The sequence below is a fragment of the Anser brachyrhynchus genome, assembly GCF_964034855.1.
Source record: "Anser brachyrhynchus genome assembly, chromosome: 6".
Taxonomy (NCBI): domain Eukaryota; kingdom Metazoa; phylum Chordata; class Aves; order Anseriformes; family Anatidae; genus Anser; species Anser brachyrhynchus.
The window spans coordinates 40570408-40591236 of record NC_137700.1 but is presented as its reverse complement, the minus strand read 5'-3'; the positions used below and the strand labels follow the sequence as shown (position 1 = coordinate 40591236).

Genomic DNA, 20829 nt, shown 5'->3' with positions numbered 1-20829 from the left:
GATAATGTGGTAAAAGAGAAGAAAAAGTTGCCCTGGTGTTGATAAATTCAAATTTTTCAACAATTCATCGGTTAATTTGACTTACATCTCTCAATCTAAAAATCTGAAAAGCGGACAGCTAGAAATCCCTATCAGCAGTGTCACTTTTTGATTAAAAGATTAAGTAAAAGTGTGCAGACCCCTTGTTCAAACAATCCCTTTATTACAGAGTCTTCCATTTTCGAATTCTCATCCATTTTTTGCACCAAAGGTGCAACTCGTTCCTGAGCAAATTTTTTCACTGTAATGAAAAGAAAGAAACTGTGTAAGTATTCTAACACTCGAGGATCAATATAACAGTCATATGGTATTTCTGAGAGGTTATGCATATATTCTCTGACTCTCCCAGCCAATTTAATAAAAGGACGAGAAGTTGCCCAAGTGAAACGGAGTAATGTGCCACAACGCTCAATCATTGCTTTCTGAACTCAGCCACAAGTCTGTGAACTGAAACAAATACTTCCTATAGACTCAGAAACTTCAAAAACACCTCAGCAACACTTACATGACAGTAACTGACAGAAAAAAAAAAAAAGAAAAAACATTTCAAATACACCCCTTATTTTGTTAGCTGTATCCTGTTCTTTATAAATTTAATCTGCAGTTTGGGAAGATGGTCTCAGGCTTTAAAACATATGGAGTGTACAAAATCCTGTAAATAAAACTGTTCCTTTTCAGCCTGAGCCTTTTATAAGCTCTCTCCCAGACGTGCAGGTTCTCGGTCTTTCACCTTTGCTCTGAGGACACCTCTTCTTCATGCAGGCCTGCCTACATTGCAGACACGCAGATCACATCTGTCACCATTCTGGGTATACCTGAAATCTCTGAAAACCAGCTGGAGCAGTTACCTGCAGCTGAACTAAGCGCTTGAGAAAGGGCACGAGTCAACGTCAGGCAACTTCACTGCTGTGATAGCAACAGCTTCAAACAGTTAATATTTATTTATGCAGAGTAAACTGCACTATGGTATGTGGAACTGTGCCATGGAAGCATGGAAAAAGAACTGAAAGAACATCACATTCTTCTCTTGTGAACGAGAGCAGTTTTAAAATTAAGCAAAATCAGACAAAATTTCCCTTCTGAACTTTAACCCCACAGAAAATAGGTACCCATGTTTTTCAGCATTGTTTCCTCTTCAGTGAATGTCTGAAGCGGAGCATAGACAACTCCATCACTGGCTAGATTTGGCGCAAGTTCTGATCTGGAGGATTTAAAGACACACGGAGAAGCCCTCCAAGAAGCTGCCAAGTACGCTGGTATGTTTTTTTTCAGCTGTTGAAAACAAATACAGAACATCAGAACAGTTAATAGAATTTGTATCTGTATCTGTAGACTACTCTAATACTTTATATTTTAATACCAAAAATACTGTTTTACCCAGTGCATTTATTAAGTAACAGAATAGGAAATATAACTTACACTCGATTTACCTGGTATCTATTAATACAAAACAATTGTCTTTCTTGAAGTTTAACACGTTATTCTACAAAATATTCAAAACATTAATTTTAGTCGATTTTAATTTTTGCAGCAAATAAACCTCACTGATAGTACTTATTTTTAAAGACGATATTGCAAGTCTGCTGCAATATTCATAGTAATAAGCGTATATTTTGACAGAATTAATCTCTTCGTTTACATATATGAAGAGAGTAAATGTAAAATAAGAATGTCTTTACAGAAGACCAGTCAACTTTAATAACAGATTTAATAAACTTTTAAAATAAACTTATTTATGTGATTTATGATTAACCTCTCCCTTCTCAGGAACTTCCTTCCATTCACCCATGACATAACAATCTCAAATCGAGAAGCAGTGGTTATCCACCCAAGAGAGCAGAGGCACTACACAGTGTTCTGCTGTATGGCGAATTGCATTAAGCATACATGGCAAAATCTTAGAAGCAATGAACAGAACACATAGTGGCTTTAGGGAGCAAGCTACACATAGCGATTAAGTGGGCGGACACAGATAACGTGACAATTAGTTTCGCATTTTGGAGAGCTATAAATTACTTACTATTCAAATAATTACTCAAGTAGGTAACAGCACGCTTTAGAAAGGAGCCCATTTTTTGGTTTGAAAGTTAATATACTTTCTAACAGTAAATTAAGTTCTTAGGAGTTTTAAAAAGTTAATATAACAAATATGAGCTAGCTCAAAAAGTAACGGGCTAACAGTAACTACCCTGCTGCAAAACTTGTTTTGCAGTATTGAAAAAGAACAGCTCGACTGCCTGACCTCAAAAGAGGCAAGACAGAAAAAAGGCTTTGCTTTCATAGCTCCCCAAACCCAACTAACTCTGTTGCTAATGTCTTCAGATCAGATCTTGGCTTGAGATTTCTTTCTCTATTGCTATGTCAGTCTGAAGTGCAGGCATTCATTTCTTATCAAGACAACTGCTGACAGAAACCCCTAGTAGAGACACAGCTGTGCCATAAAAATAACGTATATCTGAACATTCTCCTGCCAACATACATTTTTGCTGGCATGCACTCTTAACCCCACAGCAAGCAGACTGACAGGCTGTGCTGTAAACAGGCTGCTACTTCGCTCACAGAACGCAGGACAAGTCTGCAATGCACATCGTGATAGTAGCATTCCTCAAAAAACAGCAGAAACTCTGCGGTCAGGAACTAAAAATTCTTTTGATCCTTCCAATAATTACTCTATTCCATGTTAGCTTTCAATACCTGTCACCTCGCTGGCTGAAGAACTGATGTAAAACAGATCTGTGGACTCCTTTTGTCTTAGAGACAAGATACCCAGGTCAATTACAAGTAAGGAACTCAAACATTAGCACAACCAGTCATGCATGACAAAAAAAAAGTAAGAAGTTGTAATAGAGAAGACAGATATTGCTGTGAACATTCAATATTCATTCGTATTTGACACCCCTAGTCAGATAAAACAAATATTGACTAGCAGGGCTGATCCACAAATACCATGTTTAAATGATCAGAAGTGTTAGATAGCTCTAACACTTTCAACTGAGGACTAAGTTACTGGAGTCACCATAAGTCTTTGGATAAAACCAAAATAAGAGATGCTTAAACAGGGAAAAAATCCAAGGCAACCATGCTCTTGAAGCTGTCAGTGAGGAACTGGTTACACACAGAACATTCACCTATGGTAGGAACACGGTTTTGAGCTAGATGTGCAAGACTATTAAACATTTACCTGCCTAAGTCAGTGTTCTTGGTGAGGTCTACGAGGGAAAAAACATAAATATATACATATATACACACATGCATTTAACACAATAAGCTTCCTGTATAGTTATAGGACTACAAATCACATATACTCCCTGCTTATAGAATGCTTCTTCCACTACTTTACTTCCAAGTACAAAGAAAAGAGCATTTCTCTTTCATGGTGGCATAACCAGTGACAAACCACTGAGAACGTTTCACCAGTACTGACAATGAGCTGCCAGGAAAAATGCACAGTGCCCTTTTAAGAACAAAAAACTTTTTGAAAAGCTGCAAGTAGGTATGCTCACTATGCAATAAGCCAGTACTGTTGAAACAACTGGTAATACTCTGGGCATCACCTGTACTTTCCTTTATTGCACTTGAAGCTGGGACGCAGAATTACCAACCACACAGGTGAACACATCACTGAACGCACGCAGAGCACTCTGCCCCATGGGAAGCACAGATTTCATCATCCAGAGAAAAACTAACAGATTTTTCTCATACGCTTTCAGGAAAATGAGCAGCAGCTCAGCAAGGACAAGCACGAGTGTGCACAGCTATACTGACCGAGGTGACCTGCCACATGCCTGGCTGGCACGTGGAAGCTTTGCAGGGTAAATAGCTCAGCGTTTGTTACAGGTTGCAGCCTGTACTATGGCAGGGCTCCTCTTGGCAACAATGACAACGGTTTTGCAAACGGTAGTGTGTAAGGTAGGCATTCCTTGAATTCACTTCCCCCGCCTGCCCCTTAGCAGAGACCATCTCCAGGCTTTCCCCCCTCCTCATAAGCTTTCACTTTTGGCTCTTCCTCTACAACTAACTCACTTGTCACACTGCAGACACAGCTTGATGAACATTTGTTGATGCCTTATAGAGACGGCACTAGACAATAAAAGGAATTACTCATAACAGGGTTACCTCAAAAAGTCTTAAAACCAGCAGGATGACCCTGAAATGAAACCTACACTGGCAACCCACCCACATTCGCCACTCTGTGTATTTCACTCCTGAGTATCAGCACAGCGCAGAAGCAATTGGTTTCGATTTCAGTATTTTGATTTAAAAAAAATCAACCACCATTGTTCCCAATTTTATTCTTAGAAATCATGCAGTCATATAGCATTACAAGCTCAGAGAGTTAATGTGCACATACGCTACTCAACTGCTTTGATACTGCTTCACTGCTTTTTCCTCCTTTTTTTTCCTGCAGGTAAGGCAATGATTTGTTCTCCTAGAAGATTTAGGCTGCCTGCCCTACTAAAAGCATATATTTGAAATGTGGCTCCTAGGCTGCTGATAAACCAAACAAAAAAAAAAAATCAATGTTACCTCAACTCCTACCTTCACCTCAGCTCTTCAAAAAATTAGCTTATCTGTTTCCCTTCAGTTCTACAATCTGAAACGAGATTTTAATGCCGGTGGACGTGGCAGCACCGTTAAGACATAAATAAATGGAAGACCACACAGCAGTGTATCTTTTCCTGAGCTCCCTTTCCCCTCCTCGATGGCTCTCCCTGCAGCAGGACCCCAGCCAGCCCCTTCCCAGCAGGGCAGCCCCACCACGGGCACCGTGCCGCCGGTTTGTTTCCTCTCTTTCCACGGTCTCATCGCGCCCCCAGCCGCTCTCCAGGAGGCCCCGGCCCGCCTCAGCCCCTCGCTGCGGGCTTCACCTTTGCGCCGCTCCTCAGCCCCCAGCCCGCCGCCGCCGCCGCCATCTTGTGGCACCGCCTCCCGCTGCCGACGCCGTCTCGCGAGGCTGCGGTGGGCCGAGCCGGGCCGAGCCGGGCCGGGCCGCGGGAGGCACAACAAAGATGGCGGCGGCCGGGGGCGGCGGAGGAGCGGGGCGGCGGCGGCTGTGGTGAGCGGCGCTGCGGGGCGGCCCCGGGGCCTCGCCCGCCCGCCCCTGACGGGCAGCGCCCGCCTCGGGCAGCCGGGGGTTATACCGGGGGGGAGCGGCACCCGTGGAAGGGCGGGCGGGTGGTGAGGGGATCGTTGGTGTGGCCGTGTCGCCGTCGCCGTCCCGAGGAGGTGTCCCCGTCCCCGTGGCGGCGGCTCGTCCCGGTGCTGCACCTGCGGGCGGCCAGCCCCGCTCCCCCTCCTGCTCCCTGAGAGGGTAGCGACGGGACGAGAGTCCTTCGGGTCCTTCGTCTGCGGTGCTCTACGTTTTAACGCGTTTTTACTGGAAAAGATGAGGTTATGTCAGAGATACACCCCCCTCTCTACCCCCTTTCCATTACTTCCCCCCCAATTTCCTTAAAGCGGGGTGCACAGGCATCCTCATAATCACCCTACTTTATTCTCCAACAACCATAATTTCACAAGTAAGATCGAGGTTTCCTCGAATGCATCGCTGCTCGTGGCTTTCCAGTATCCAAGTTGCTTTCTCCAGCTGAATTCTTTGGGCAAAATACTCACAGGAACGCCTTTCGTCGAAGCACGTCCTACAGCGCTTCTCCCACCACGAACCCAGCCCGTACCCGTGGTGCGTGGAGCAGCTGCACCTGTGCAGCCCGTCAATAGCCAGCGTTGTGTGCACCCATTCAGCCTGGAGCAGGCAGAGCTGTGTGGAAAATGCTCTTTGTAAGGAGAACCGAAAGAATGTCTGACGTTATCGGCCCCCATTCAAGGGCACGAAACGTGAGCTGTTCCGCTCAGGTTCTGATAATTAAAATTGCATTTACTAGCTTGCGGTAGTGACATAGCGAGTGGCTGACCTATTATTCTTCGCTGAAAAGGGGAATTGTAAGTTTTCTGCTTTAAAAAAAAAAGTATCACAGAAGGTTCTTATGTGCGTGCAGATGTAGAGGTTTGTTGTCAAATTGTGGTAAATTACCTACACTAAAATAGAAAGACGGATGTCTGCAAATTAAGTTGGTGAGATAAAGGAGGATCCCCCAAAATACCATCTATTCTCAATCTGATTTCTTAACGTTATAACTTGCTAGAAGATGGCTTGGTCAGGACTCTACATTATAATACATTGTCCTGTAGTCCTCTTCCATAATTTTAATTCATGCCCTGATATCTTTTCGTTTTGTTGCAGGAGACACCAACAAATGGAACACAAATTGACTTAAGCCTACGTGAGGCTGGTGACACCGAAAAAAGGGTAGGCAAAATTCACCTGTAACGATGTGTTCAAAACTAGTGCAACAGTATTAATAACAATGATAGTTGAGGGTACTTAGGTATGATGTGAAAGAACATATTCATCTGGATACAAAAAGTGAACTAATGCTTGTAAATGACTTTGAAAGTGCAGGAGAATGTGATTAAACATGATCTTGAACTCAGAACTCAGCTTTTGTATGTCACCTTTGTTCTGAGTAGTAAGTATGAGAAGACAAAGTTATTCGTATTGGAAAAGTAGCACTGTAAGTGATTCTGATTATAATCTGCAGGAATAATAATAAAGCCTTTCTACAAGGCTTTGCTAATCATGTAGTCACTTCCCAACATGAGACTGCATTACAGTTGCTATGACTGAATTCCCTGGCTCTGGGTTTTCTGGAGCCAGTTGTTCACCAGAGAAAACATTCAGACTATCAGTAAGATAAATGTGTCTTTCTCTGAGATAGATAGAGTGGATGGAGTCTTTGACATATTTTTACGGGAAATGTAGATGTTATAGTAAAATTTATAGCGGTAGAATGTTAGAACTTGTCTTCCAAAATATGTACATACATACGTATATACAGTCAAGTTTCGTTCTTAAAACCTGTGGCGGTTGGGAAGAATAATGAACTTATTTCCTTTATTTATTTTTTCTTCCTTTCAGGGAAATTGGGGAAGCTGTGCTCTGTGCTTTCTGTCTGACGTAACGGGAGTACATATTTGAGCATGCTTGCTACTTAGTAGGAGAACTAAAGTTCAGGTACAATCCATTTTAAAATACGAAAAAACAAGTCGAGCAATGTCTTGTTGACATTATGTCATTTTATCCAAATTTACATAGTCCTTATGTTACTGTTGCTGCAAATTATTTCCACACTAATACTTTTTAATGATCTTTAATGAGTTAAGAATTCTGAAAATCATATTCTTGTGGTTGTCAATTTATACATTTAGGCACAATACATGATGAAAGTAATCCCTCACTTTAAAAGTTGGTTTTATGATTGCATTCAAATTAAATGAAACTCATGATTTGAAAATATTTTTCCTTCTAGGCACAAGAGGTTGTAAACTTAAAGAGTGAATATGGGTGAAAAGAAGCCAGAACCTTTGGACTTTGTAAAAGACTTTCAGGAATATCTTACACAGCAGACTCACCATGTAAATATGATTTCTGGATCAGTTAGTGGAGACAAGGAAGCAGAGACTCTTCAGGGAGGTAAGCTAATTTCAGTGCAATGATTTATTTATTTTTTTGAGAATGACTGCACTGTTTACATTCCAGATAATTATGCACACTACTGCAATTGTATGGAAGCACCTCTAGGAGTAGTTTTCACATCACAAAAGTTGTGTATGTACTTTTATCTTAATCAGGGCTTCCTCTCATAATTCTGTATATCTGATGAGCAAGGGCATACAGAAGCAGCGATGTTTGGCATATTCTCACAGCAAAATAGCTAGTATCCCAGTGATTCTCTATTGAAATCTCTGTTGCGTTATTCACAGCTGGGACCGAAGGTGATCAGAATGGTCTGGATCATCCTTCTGTTGAAGTTTCACTGGATGAAAACTCAGGAATGTTAGTGGATGGGTTTGAAAGGACATTTGATGGAAAATTAAAGTGTCGATACTGCAACTATGCCAGCAAAGGAACAGCACGGCTCATAGAGCATATCAGAATTCATACAGGTATGCAATATTCTACGGTACTTTGCTGTGAGACATGGTGGTATTAGCTCAATGTTATGATTTACATTGTGAGCAGCTGGCATCATCAAGCAGCTTGACAGTTCTTAAAGTTATCCCAGAATTAGACCTACTTCTCTTTTTCATGCCCGCTTAGCTGTATTGTTGCAAACTGCTGAATTCGAAGTAAGTATATTTGGGAGTAAAGTTCAGCATGAAAGCATCGATGCTTTTGAAGGGCCATAATGGTAACTTCTAGTTTTTCCATGGTAATTAGAAGAGTTAGAAATGTATATGCTGCCACATGGGGGCTGTTCTTTCTCCGTTGTTTAATTAGGAAAATATTCCTGTTTTGCACAACACTGTGGATGTGAGAGTACTAAATGTAGTAATATGAGTGAACTACTCAAGTGTGAGGTCATATCAAATAAGTCATTAAAGAGAGTAATAAAAAGGAGAAAACTACTTATGTGGCTCGCTTAAGAGCATTTGCCACTGCTGAGTTTCTAAAACTGAAAAGCAAAGCTCACAATAAAGGTAAGAATACCCTAAAGTGTTTGTGAAGTTAGCTCTAACCTCTTGGCAATTGAGAGAAAATAAATGAAAGGGCTTTTTAAAGTCTGTCTTTGGTGCCTACATAGTATGTTGCACTGATATGAAAGACTTTATAGCTACTAATTACAGTAATAAGGGGCTGGGGATGAAGTCACATTCTGCAAAGAGTGGGAGTTGTTACAGGTTTTTGGTCTGGTGTGTATATGGACTGTCCAGAACTTCCAACTCTCACTTCAACTGTCTTGTGTAGGAGACATCCTGGGAAATGCTTTGAAGGAAGCATATTGTAGTATCTTGGATATAATCCTAAATCCTTTTAGGTACAGTTGTTGTTAATCAGATGCTTGCTTTACTGTGAACCATTGTTTTTACACAGTAACTCCCAGGATGTACTTTTGGGAAGTCAGTGCTACTTGCATGGTCCTCGAAGTGTTGACCCGTTTTTACAGGGTGTAATGGGATAGAAGATGGCAAGCAACTAGAAATCAAGAGTTCTGAGGTTCAGACTCTGAAAATCTTTTAAGTTATTGTCTTGTGAATTTTCATTTCCAAATTCCCAGTGGAAGTTTTGTGTCCTTTCAATAGGGGATAAAATACCCTGGTTTGTTTACCTATATTTGACACAGTGTTAACGCAGGGCTTGCTGCACACCTTGCAAAGCAGCAAGGTGTTTTGGAACTTTTTTTTGGCAACCGTTTTTGATAAATCAGTTACAGCTTCACCTACCATTTGCCTCAGATGGTATGTGGACAATGAGAGATTTTTCTTTCAACGGCTTTACTCTGTGCAGTGCTATTTCTGGGCTTGTGCAACAAGGATCATGTAGTAGGAGCAACTGTAGCAGTTTAGGATGACAAATGGTATTTAAAGATGCAGAGGTAACATCAACTTTAAAATTTCATGTCTTTTCAGTAGTGTATAGCTATTGCCATCTAAAAGCTTGCATCTCTAAGCCCCTGGTCAGTTGTCAACATGAGCAGATGGACTGCTAGAGCTGTGATGGGAAACATAAATTGCTGCTAGAAGATGTTGGTATTGTATCGTGTGCTTGCTGATTCTTGAGGTGTCTTTAATGGCTTGATATGCATGGGGTTCCTCAAACGATGACTGAAATAACATGTTACTTCACGTTAAATGTCATACATCTTTGCTGTACCAAACAGCAAAAATGATGTTTTATTTTGTTAAGTATCAGAATATGGATAAAGCTACAGTGCCCACATTCCTTCTTATACTCTAGGAAGTTGCCTACCCTTCTTATACTCTCAGATCTTGGATGAACAGTTCATTTCTGTTCTCAAAATGCCTTCTTATCCTGCTGCTATTTTAGGGAGCAGAGGTCACTTAGTGGCTTGAGCTAGCAAAACAGTACCTGCTACGGATCGTGGTCATTTCCATACAGTTGTGGTATACAAAAGCAAGAAAGATTCCAATTAAAAATTTTGATCCTGAGAAATGTCCTCAAAATTTTTTGACCCAGTGGTAATTATTAAGAAGCCTTCCTTTTATCAGGAAAGCCCTTTTTAGTGCAGAGCGTAATACTTTGGGTTTCTGTCTTGGGTAACATCTCAAGCTGTAGTATATGGTATTTGTTAGCATTATCCCAAACCTGAACTTCGGTTAGTAAGAAAGACAAACAGCCTGTAAAACTAGCACTGCTTTGTATGATGTTTTTTGTTTCAAATAAATTGGTGGCTCTGAATCCAAGTTTTGGGAAACAGTGGAAGAGCGGAGCTTTACGTGTGGGATGTCTGTTGTCTCAGTGCTCCTGCAAGCGTTGTCAGTATTGGAGAGCGTATGTATGACTCATTTGATCAGCAAACCTTCACAAAGGCCCTAGGAAAAGATAGTTGACTTGAAGATATGCATTGCTGTACTACAAAGTGATGGAGTATGAATTTATTTCAGTTTCAGAAAGCTAACTGGCTGTGAGAGAAGGATACAGGGGATATCAGCCTACTGTACATCAAAGAGCTTCTGCAATTTGGATGCATCTTTGCACGGTGAATGCTTTATGAACAGAACACTGGTACAAACATTTCCAGTACCTACTGAAATACCAGTGGCTTCCCGGTGCACTTTCCTCTGCCAGTCTGCTCAGTTTTATAATACAGACAAGAATCTCAGGTTGCCAGAGAGAACTTTTTCTGCATTCTTTATCCTTTGCCTTTTTAACAATATATGTGATATCCTTAATTTTAATACTGCACTGCATGGTGTCCTGATGGCAAGGCTGTTCTGCCGTTACCTTTAATGGCTCTTTCTGAAAGCCCCACTTTGTTCCGTTGTACACAGCCAGGGGACTCCAGAAAAAGGAAGGTTGTTCTTTGTTTTGTTTTGTTTGTTTCCACTTAAGGACAAGGACATCCAAGACCTGATTGTGGTTTTGCTCAGAAGCATGGTGAGGAAGCATGGCAAAGGGCTAAGACATGGATTGCATGGACTATGAAAGCTCAGAGTGAGTGAATCAGCATTATAATAGGGAAGTGGTAGTTGACCGGTAGCCTCAGAGCGATGTAAGTAAACAGATGATGCATCCTGGATAACATGCAAGTGCAGCGAGCTATCTGCTAAAGTAATTATGGTGCAGGCACAATCACACAACCATTATTAAGTGTAACTTAGAGCAGAATTAAATTCACGCAGAGTCTAACAGCAGTACGATTAGTAGTTCACCAGCTGTGTTGTATTAAGGACTTGTGGCATGGGATGCAAATCTTTTTCTGTGGAGTGAAATAAGAACTTGTCTATGTGAATGGGCTTTCTGAATAAAGGGGATTTCTTTTCATTACATCCTTGTCTGTACCAATCTTTACATGTGTATCTGAGTACATGTATATGCTTATCAGAAAATCGTAGTTTCAATTGGTACAGAGTAGCACAGAAATTGCCTTCTTGCCTCTTGAAGAGCCAATGATATACAAAAAAATAATCCTTTACTCACTACCCCTGGTTGTGATAACTCTTCAGCCACAGGATTCTTTTTGAAAACTCAGTTCTTGAGTGTATGCCTGTGTACGTGGGTTATTTAGATAATAATTCCAGGATGTTTAAAAGTAGAAATGTTTGAAAGATAACAAAAGAATACCCTCCATCATTGTTTAAACACAGTTACCAGTAAGAAAATCACAGTACAGACATTACTGTAGCCTACTGCTTGTGTGCTTTAAAGGTGAGGTGGAGTTTGGATCTAGTGAGCGCACCACACAGACATCCCTGCATTCAGTGCTCGGCATTGTTGCTGCAACTCCTACTCAGGTTACCTGTTATGCTAGTTCTGCTCACAGTTTTTTGATGCTCTCTCACTTGGGAGAAGCAGACATGTCTAACTTCACTCCACTATTCCACCAAATACCCAGCTAAAGTCAAGAGTAACTGCAATTCTGAAGCTGCATTTGAACTATTTGATTAGCAGCTCACAGTTAGCTACTTTCTGTTCCATGTAAAGCCTTTTCAAGTGAGATGCTCTAGTATCTATTTTAATTTTCCAGGTGAGAAGCCACACAGATGCCATTTGTGTCCCTTTGCATCAGCTTATGAACGCCATCTGGAAGCACACATGCGATCACATACCGGTGAAAAACCGTACAAGTGTGAGTTGTGTTCCTTCCGCTGCAGTGACAGAAGCAACTTATCTCACCACCGGAGGCGCAAACATAAAATGGTGCCTATCAAGGGTACAAGGTCTTCCCTAAGCAGCAAGAAAATGTGGGGGGTTTTGCAGAAGAAGACCAGCAACTTGGGGTACAGCAGAAGAGCATTAATTAATTTGAGCCCACCTTCCATGGTGGTTCAGAAACCGGACTACCTTAACGATTTTACTCATGAAATCCCAAATATCCAGACTGAAGCATATGAGAGCATGACAAAACCATCCCAGAGCAGCGGGTTGCCAAGAGATCCACAAGACCTTATGGTAGATAATCCTTTAAACCAGCTATCTACGCTAGCCGGACAGTTATCTAGCTTGCCGCCTGAAAACCAAAATCCAGCCTCTCCTGATGTTGTTTCCTGTCAAGATGAAAAGCCTTTCATGATACAGCAGCCTACTGCACCTGCAGTCGTTTCGGCTGTGTCGGCAAGTATTCCTCAAAGTTCATCTCCAACCAGCCCAGACCCCCGGCCCGCACACAATCAGAGGAACTACAGCCCGGTGGCAGGGCCGAGCAGCGATCGCAGTGCCCACACCAGTACTCCCAGCATAAGCAACAGCCAACCAAGTACTCCAGCTCCCACCCTGCCGGTTCAGGACCCTCAGCTTCTGCATCACTGCCAGCACTGTGACATGTACTTTGCGGACAATATCCTTTATACTATTCACATGGGATGTCATGGATTTGAAAATCCTTTTCAGTGCAACATATGCGGGTGCAAGTGTAAAAATAAGTATGACTTTGCTTGCCATTTTGCAAGAGGACAACATAATCAACATTGAGAACATGCTTTCATTTATTTTTTTTTAACATATGACAATATATTTTTCATACTTGCTGAAGGAAAGCTTGCACGTTCCCCATAAGGAATCTTCACGTTAAACAATTGGAAAAAGGAGGCAAACTTACTTCTTTGTTGTCATAAAACTTGCCAGAGGAGTTTTGTATAACGTGGTTGTTATTTTATATGTAGCCTTTCAAAAAAAAAAAAAAAAAAAGGAAAAAGCAAGTGAAGGTGTTATAAGAATTGGAATGCATTAAGATGTTTCGGTTGCTAAATTTAAGTTGCTTGCACTTAAAATCACAATAAACATTCTACAGATGTAGAAGCAGAGCACATGTCCTGAAACATAGGATGCAATTACGAGATTATTTACCAGGCAAGATAAAATGTTAACCATTAACTATGAAGGGTGAATGCAATGACATGTGGTTACTTTGGAGACATACTTATCCTTGAAAACTTAGCTACTATCAAGCTGAAATCACAAACAGAGGCAACTTTCACGTACAAATTCAATTGGATTTAAAAGTTAACTTTAATCTGATTAAGGTTAGTATGTTTTTACTTAGTATAGCGCAGACTCTTCATGCTAGGGCTCGAACACTATTATTTTTAAGACACCTCGCAAAATTAGAATATAAAGGTTATTGTGAATTAACCTCTGGTAGGAAAAAAGAGCCTGGCATTCACTAGCTGAGTAAAGAAAAATTAAACATGACAACTTGTTTTAAACTATACTTACCGAAATTTTGTGTCCTTCTTTTTAAAAGGAGGTAATTCTTCACAGACAGTCATAATAGAGAGCTCGTAGAACTAATACAGATTCAGTGAGACTTTAACTGCCTTAAACTAATTTGTACACATATTTAAAATTTGCACAATTAGTCTTCTGTCTTGCTGATAGGAGTTCTAATAGAAACAAACAAGAGGTTTACAAATTAAAAGTAGTTTGTTCGGTTTTCTCTTGGGCTAAGCTACAACTGGTAGGTTGCATATATGTTTGAAAGTTTTGGAATCTAGGTTGTTGTAAACTTCAGCTAACTTGGAAATCAGTTTGTCTTGTCCCCTCCCTAAATTTGTTATCCTTTTGGTGTGCTAGAAATCAGGGGAAGAGGTTGTGCATTGTTGTTTTTCTTTTCCTTTTTTTTTTTTTTAAAAAAAAAAACAAACAGGTCATGTAGTAGGCAGGCAAAGGAATACTGGCTGGCTACGTTTGAAGTCATTGTGATTAATATTGTAGGTGGCAAATGGTCACTAAAGATGTACACAAAGTCCATTGCACATTTATTTTTTTTAATTCTGTACATCTTACTTTAGAAGCACCTAGGCTAATGGACAGGCACTTTAATATAAACCTAATAAAACATCCTACTAAAATTAATAGAAGCTTTTGATATGCTACGTAGGAATTTGTAATGTTTCAAAAAAGGGAAGAACTGTTACTTTTCCCATATTTAGACGTGCACTTTTACCTTAGTTTGTCTTAGCTGAGACAAATTAAAGCTTCCCTGATATTCTCCTTTTACTATCAGCAAAATATGTCAGAAAATATAATTTGTTAAAAGTAGGAAGAAGATTTGATTAATGTTCTGGAAGTCAGAGGCTGCAATCTGAATAGCAAATGTTTGGCTTATTCAGATTTGTATTGTCATGGGAGCTAAAGCTCCAATGGAAGAACTTACAATGACTTCAGTGTAAGATCAATATGCAGGAAAAAAATGCTTCTGGAAATGTTGGCATGGGAAGTAATTTTCAGTTGAATGAATTAGAAATTTGGGAACTGAATACACTTCTCTACATCTTATTTATCTGCTGTTGAATTTTCCATGCTGAAATAACTAGTTGAAGGAACTGGATTCTTGTCCATACCTAGTTAAGGGGATTAGAAATACTCCGTTTCGGTGTTTCCAAGGCAGTGAAGGTTAAGGATAACATGCTTTCACTCCTAAAAATGTTTTGTTTTCTGGTTTGTGTAACTGAGAATATAATTTCCATTTTACGTAATGACATTCTTTATAATCCCCTAATATCCCTTTGTTGCTTTATACCTTTAAAATTTATTTTCAGAAGGAAAACAGCAATTCTTTATGCAGAAACTGATATGCAGAGGACCTGGAGTCATCTACTTGCATGTCTTTTTGCATTTTAAAGACTACAGTAAAGTTGGCTAAACTGAAATTTAGTTGGAATTTATTGCTCCTGTACAGATTTTGTAACAAGACCCTTCCAGTCAAAGAACAATTTAGAAATGATAGATCTTTTGATCACGTTTACACAATCGACAATCTAAATTTGGCTAAAATACAGCATTAGTACCCCAAACGTTGAAGAATGCTACAGTTAGTAATCTATAGAGGCCATTTTCCTTGCCTTTTGACAGATGGTGTAAACTTTTATTCCTAGGTTTTAGCAGCTACAAGGAAGCTTCTCAAATTGTGTTGCTACAAGGAGTAACTTCCAATTCTGAATAACGCAGATTGCAACAGCTAAGTTGTCTTTGGTTCGTGGCTCCAGTCCTTGTCCCTCTCGATACCGGTAGGGAGATAAACTCCAATGTGCACAAACGTTGAGATTTCATTCTTCTGTTCTTTATACCACTTCTGATCTATTAGGATTTTCATTGTCAATGCCCCTAAATGTTACAGACTTTTCTTTTGGTAAAGGCTAATGACTTGGTGATTTAGAAAAAATGACTTGTGAACCATAATTCCCCTGAAAGAAATTTTAGGTAGGAGAACAGTTAGGTCACTAATAGAAGGAGCTGCTAGCAAGAGGAAGCCTGCATGACATTATTGAAAAGGGGATCTCTGTTGAGGGGGAACATTTTCTTAATAATAGAACTCATTAGGGGAAAAAAAAAAAAAAAAAAGGACCCCAAACCTTGCAAACTATTATGTAGCAGTATTTTAATACTGCTGACTTCATATCAGTTTCTACTTTGAATTTCCCTAGGAAAAGAGAACTATCTTGAACATCTAAAAACTGAACAATTACAAAAACATTTTTCCTCCCTTCTGTGTGCAAGCTCCCATTTGCGAGGGAGTGGTTCTTAGGCAGCAGCAGGCTTTAGTGTTCACTGCTTGATCCTCAACCAGATCTGGGGGGTGGATCCCTGTTACCTGCTTAGTCCTTCACAGAGAGTCAGCTTCTGGACTAGGATTCCTAGTTTTTCAACCTAATACTGTGTGTTCGGTTGTGCCAAACTACACCTATTTCCTTCCAACTACTGAGTAGGTTTGGAAGGTGTATTTTGACATTAGTTTTTCATAATGCTGTACATACTATTTACTATAATTTAAAGAGCAGAATTAGTACTGGAAATTTGTTTTAGGGTATTATGGTCCTGACAATTCCCATGCACAGGTAGGCCTTATTCATTCAGAGTCAATGTCAGGATCTGTAGGATCAAGTCCTCAGCAGGACTTCCCACATTGAGTTCTCTGTGCTACACTGCATTAACTTAAAAAAATAAAAATAAAAAATCCTTATATTATAAGGTGGTGATTAACATCTTTACTTGTATTAACAGGGAAGTTTGGGAATGAGCTAATTTTTTTTCTATAGTTTCACTCTGTTAAATTCTGTAGTTGCAAAACATTAACTTTGTGAGTTTTTTGTTTTTATTGTAATAGACTGTTTTATAGATTTGTTGACATTTTTAACATGCACTATTTAATACAGATTTAGTATTTTGAGAAGGAATATTCCAATGAACACGCAAATATTAGATTGAATATCTTGGTAGCTTATCTCAGTTAATACTCTTAAACCTCAGTTAATACTTTTACCAACTGTGAAGCAGCTAATAGGGAACAGTAATAGTTGTTTTTTCACAGATACAATGTTTAGACAAAGTTAATTTTGACATGAATTGTTGATTGGCATTTTTATATAAAATTTAAAGACGTGTTCCAACGTTGTTTCCTAGCAAAATTATCTGTTGCTATTTGTTCTGTTACAGAATGTTTTGGGGTTTTGCTTGTTTGCTTTTTGTTTCTTTTTGACGAAGGGAATGTAATTTAGAAGTCTTCACTGGCAAGTTTTCTATTAATTTTAAGCTCCTTTGAAAATCTACAGCAAATGGATGTTCTGCTGCAGGAAAATCTATCCCCTGCTGAAGCATTTTTCATTGAGCAATCTTTGTGTACGTGCTTCTGAGTACCTGCTTTGTTAATATGTATTTCAATGTAAAGAGCATATTTTGTATGCAAAACCGAAACCTGTTAGAGTTGTATTTTACAATTTTATTGTGTAGTGAATGTTTTCAGAAGACAAGCTTAATTCTGAAATAACTTGACTGTATCTAGTGCAGTTCATGTTGTGGAGCTTTGCTTTTGTAAGATAAGAATAAAATAACACTTTCTAATTAAGTTAGTGATTATGCTGTAGTAATTCTTCTCAACAGCTGGAACTGGTGAACTGCTTGTGAACTGCTTGTGTGTGACTTAGTCGTCTAAGGTATGGCAGTAAGCTTTTGAGTAAGCAAGGAATGGTACATTTATGTTTGTCTGCTTAATTGAAGATACCTGATTTTAGAACTGAACCAGGGCACTCCTGTTACTCTTTTCCACTGTTCATCTTTCACATTTGTTCATCTTCCAAATACTTTGTTTCCTCATATTCTGATTTCCTTATTAGCAACAGTGCTTGCATGTCTGAAAGCACAATTTTCATCATGGTAAGGTAGTTGTCACTGTGCATGGAATTTATACGTATGTTATTCTTTGTGACTTTGAAGGCAGCACCAAATTTTAAGTTCCTTTGGACATCCAAGTTATTCCCACACGCATGCATATGTGCACACAGTTCTCAGAATCTCAATTTAATGCATCTCAAATCTCTTGTTCTTTGTAGAGTTGCTGTCAGGGAAACAAGTAGAGAGCCCATGAGCCTGATCTAAAAATTGGACTTAAGAAACTGAAGCTTCATTGGAGCTTAGATGTCTACATGCTGACATTGGAACTACAGTTCATTGTCAACCCACCTAATGCTTAAAATGCTAAACTTCTTGCTTTTATACCTTTCCAGGCACAAAAGAGCTGTGGAAATGCTCAGCTACCTGTTTTGAGAGCTGAGCAGGTTTCCATCCAAGCTGCTCTTCAAAACCACAGCTGGATGATGTTCTGAGAAAGCTGATCCAGCTTGAAGTTGGTTCTCTTTGAGGGAAGCTGGACTTGATGACTTCTTGGTGTTCCTCCCAGGCTAAACTTTTTGTGATTCTGTCAAATTTAAAACCTAAGGATGGCTTCTTGTTGGCTTGCCCTCTGAAGTCAAACACAGTGTGCTAGCTTGTTTCTGTTCTATAACATGGGGGCAGGAGTCATAGATGGCTTCCTTCTCTGGAGGCTCGAGCTCTCATATATTTTCAGCAGTACTGCTAAAGTAGTATTATGTTTTTAATGCTTTTTATTCTTAAAAGCAATCCAACACTGTCATTATTTTAAAATATACTCTGTCATTATTTTAAAATATATTTATTAACTACACTGGTTGCCTCACATTGGAATGAAGAAAATACACTTGTAGCAGGGTCAAAAGAGTGATTTTGTTGGCCAGTTTGATTATTCAGATGAGTTTCTTGCCGCAAATCTTCCAAAAATGCTGCTTTGAGTTTGTTGAGTTCTTCTGCCAGGTTCTTCATCTCACTTGGAAGCACGTTTTTATCTTAAAGAAAATGAAAGCCAACATCTTTATGTTAATTTTTAAAAATAAAATTTACAGACTTTGGCTCACATTCTACAAGTAACTTTGACAAGACTTCTGACGGATACTGCCTCAGTCACACCTGCAGGGCTGGAATTCCAGTTTACTCTGAGGGAATTCCACAGGTTTAGTCCTACATTGCCAGCTAGCACCTACAATATACTTCACATACCTTTTGCCTCCTTCATTGTTTGAGAGATGACTCGTCGGCATGTCTGATCAGCTTGATGGACAGTACTAGCTGCACAGGCCACTCGATCTGCTTCCTAGCCAAAAGGGCCATGAAAGTGAGAACACATGCAAACACATTAAGTTCATCTAGATTGTTACCAGCTTTTGAAATAGTCCTTCTTCAAAAGCAAGTAACGTGAACACTAACTCAGTGTCCTGCACGGTGAGCATCTGCTCCTTTCAATTCTGAGGCAGAGTGCAACTGTCAGGCACGTAAGTGACATTAAGAAGTGAACTTTATTTTCCTAAGTGTGACGTGTCAGCTCCAAAAGGCATTCTTGTTACTGCTGTAGAATATACAACAGTACGCTTAAAAGTAGTTCAAACTTGATCTTAGAGGTCTTCTCCAACCTAAATGATCCAATGATTTCAAGTAGGATCAACTTTTATGTACATGGTTCTGCAACCAACTGCTATAGATCAATCTCAATTTTTGTCACTGTGGTGATCTGAGTACAATTCACGAATAAATTCATTCACCATCATCTGAAAGAGCTGTGACTTTTAAGACAAGTACTTCTACCTTCTGCTCAGTGTTTTCCTCATTTTGCTTCACTGGATTTTCCAAAGCAGTGGCCAGCAAATTAATTATCTGTGCACTGAGAAAAAAAAACAATAGAGAAAAACATCGATCAAACAGTTTTGCTGAATATTTTTCTTTCACTTTGTAATGATACTTCATGGCAGAAAAAATGCAAATTTTCAGTTAAACTTATGAGACAGTGAGATAATCTTAGATAGCAAGTTAGACGAAAAACATTTACAAGTAAAACCACAGCCACAACCTCCAGTCTTAATGTTTCAGACAATGTACATGAATTCTCAACAGTTTGGAAACTGACTTAACTTTTGTGTTAACTCCACAAAGAAGGATGGCTGTGAGTTCCCAACAACTGACGTGTGTCGTGTGTAACTTCCAAAGATTGCCACAAGGAGTGTTTTTAAAATATTGTTTAGATTCAGTAAAAAAGCCTGTTTGTGGAAAGAGAACTTACTAAAAGCCCTTCATCAATGCCGCATCATACTCTTCCTCTGAGGGGCATTCAGGACTTTTCAGGACGAGGCTGTTCTGCTCCCAGGCGTATTTCTTGGGGTCCGGCAGTTCTATTCTTGTCGCCATCAGCCGTATCGTCTCGTTGGGGACCGGGTGGCTCCTCAGGCGATTCCTCTGCAAGCACTGTTCAAGCGGGCACTCCAGAAATAACTGGCAGAAGCTCAGGGAATCTATGAGAAGATAAAGGGAGAATTTTACCTTCACGGCTGTGCAAGAAGTAGTTTCTGAGAGAAGAGCTCTGTGAGCGCCAGTGGTCTCATAACCCAACGACACAACCTTTGGACGCCGCAGCAAGCGAAGGCCGCTACAGCAGCCTGCCTTTTGCCCCAAAAGCCGACAACGAAGCGCGATTACACTTGCGAGCCAGCTGGTACACCTCGTATCGCATGCTCCGGTAGTAGAAGTTGTCATCCAGGACGATGCAGAGCGGCCCGGCGGCGGCCCCCGGCTCCGGCGGCCCCGGCTCGGCGCAGGTCGGCGGGGCCCTCAGGAGGCGCTCCAGGTGCCTCAGCACCTCCCGCCGCCGCCGCTTCCAGCCGGGCTCCGCCGGGCCGGGGGCCTCCTGCGGGATCAGCTCGTCGTAGGCCAGCACGGCGCAGTCCCAGCCCTGGCGGGGCGGCAGGAGGCGGCGCAGGGCCCGGCTCAGCGTGGACTTGCCGGCGGCCGGCAGCCCGCACAGCAGGCACAGCACCACACGGCAGCCGCCCGACCACTCCATCGGGCCCCGTACCCGGCCCCGCCGCTGCCCGGAGCCGGGAGCAGGAGCAGGGTTGGGTGTCCCCGGCCCTACCGGCGTCCTCTGGCGGCTC

At 40.7% G+C, this 20829-nt stretch overlaps 3 protein-coding genes across 10 annotated transcripts in view; 1 reads left to right on the top strand and 2 right to left on the bottom strand.

Moving 5' to 3' along the window:
• ACADSB (acyl-CoA dehydrogenase short/branched chain) overlaps nt 1–5060 on the bottom strand; it is an 18101-nt gene extending 13041 nt beyond the window's left edge. The window contains exons 1-3 of one of the 4 annotated variants that reach the window (XM_080596588.1): nt 4908–5060; nt 1149–1311; nt 180–280 (exon numbers count right to left, since the gene is read on the bottom strand). In XM_080596588.1, coding sequence (XP_080452714.1) covers nt 180–280; nt 1149–1311; nt 4908–4952 — 309 coding nt within the window. In that variant the 5' untranslated portion in view covers nt 4953–5060. Of the gene's footprint in view, nt 1–85; nt 281–1148; nt 1312–4907 lie in introns of those variants that run through there. The other 3 variants (XM_080596589.1, XM_080596590.1, XM_080596591.1) reach the window with 3 other exon arrangements.
• On the top strand, nt 4959–14201 carry IKZF5 (IKAROS family zinc finger 5). 5 transcript variants are annotated; one of them, XM_080596583.1, is made up of 7 exons: nt 4959–5095; nt 6281–6346; nt 7016–7111; nt 7407–7570; nt 7861–8043; nt 10952–11053; nt 12087–14201. In XM_080596583.1, exons 4-7 carry the CDS (start codon nt 7438–7440, stop codon nt 13028–13030), a joined length of 1362 nt encoding a protein of 453 aa, XP_080452709.1. In that variant the 5' UTR covers nt 4959–5095; nt 6281–6346; nt 7016–7111; nt 7407–7437; the 3' UTR covers nt 13031–14201. The 5 variants fall into 5 exon arrangements, with proteins under 5 accessions (XP_080452709.1, XP_080452713.1, XP_080452712.1 ...); XM_080596584.1 differs by lacking the exon at nt 4959–5095 and adding an exon at nt 5292–5430; XM_080596585.1 differs by lacking the exon at nt 4959–5095 and adding an exon at nt 5701–5719.
• Nucleotides 13027–20829, bottom strand: PSTK (phosphoseryl-tRNA kinase). The gene is made up of 5 exons (XM_080596592.1): nt 20375–20829; nt 19962–20190; nt 19490–19565; nt 18908–19001; nt 13027–18696 (listed from the first exon to the last, which is right to left on the bottom strand). Exons 1-5 carry the CDS (start codon nt 20736–20738, stop codon nt 18491–18493), a joined length of 969 nt encoding a protein of 322 aa, XP_080452718.1. The 5' UTR covers nt 20739–20829; the 3' UTR covers nt 13027–18490.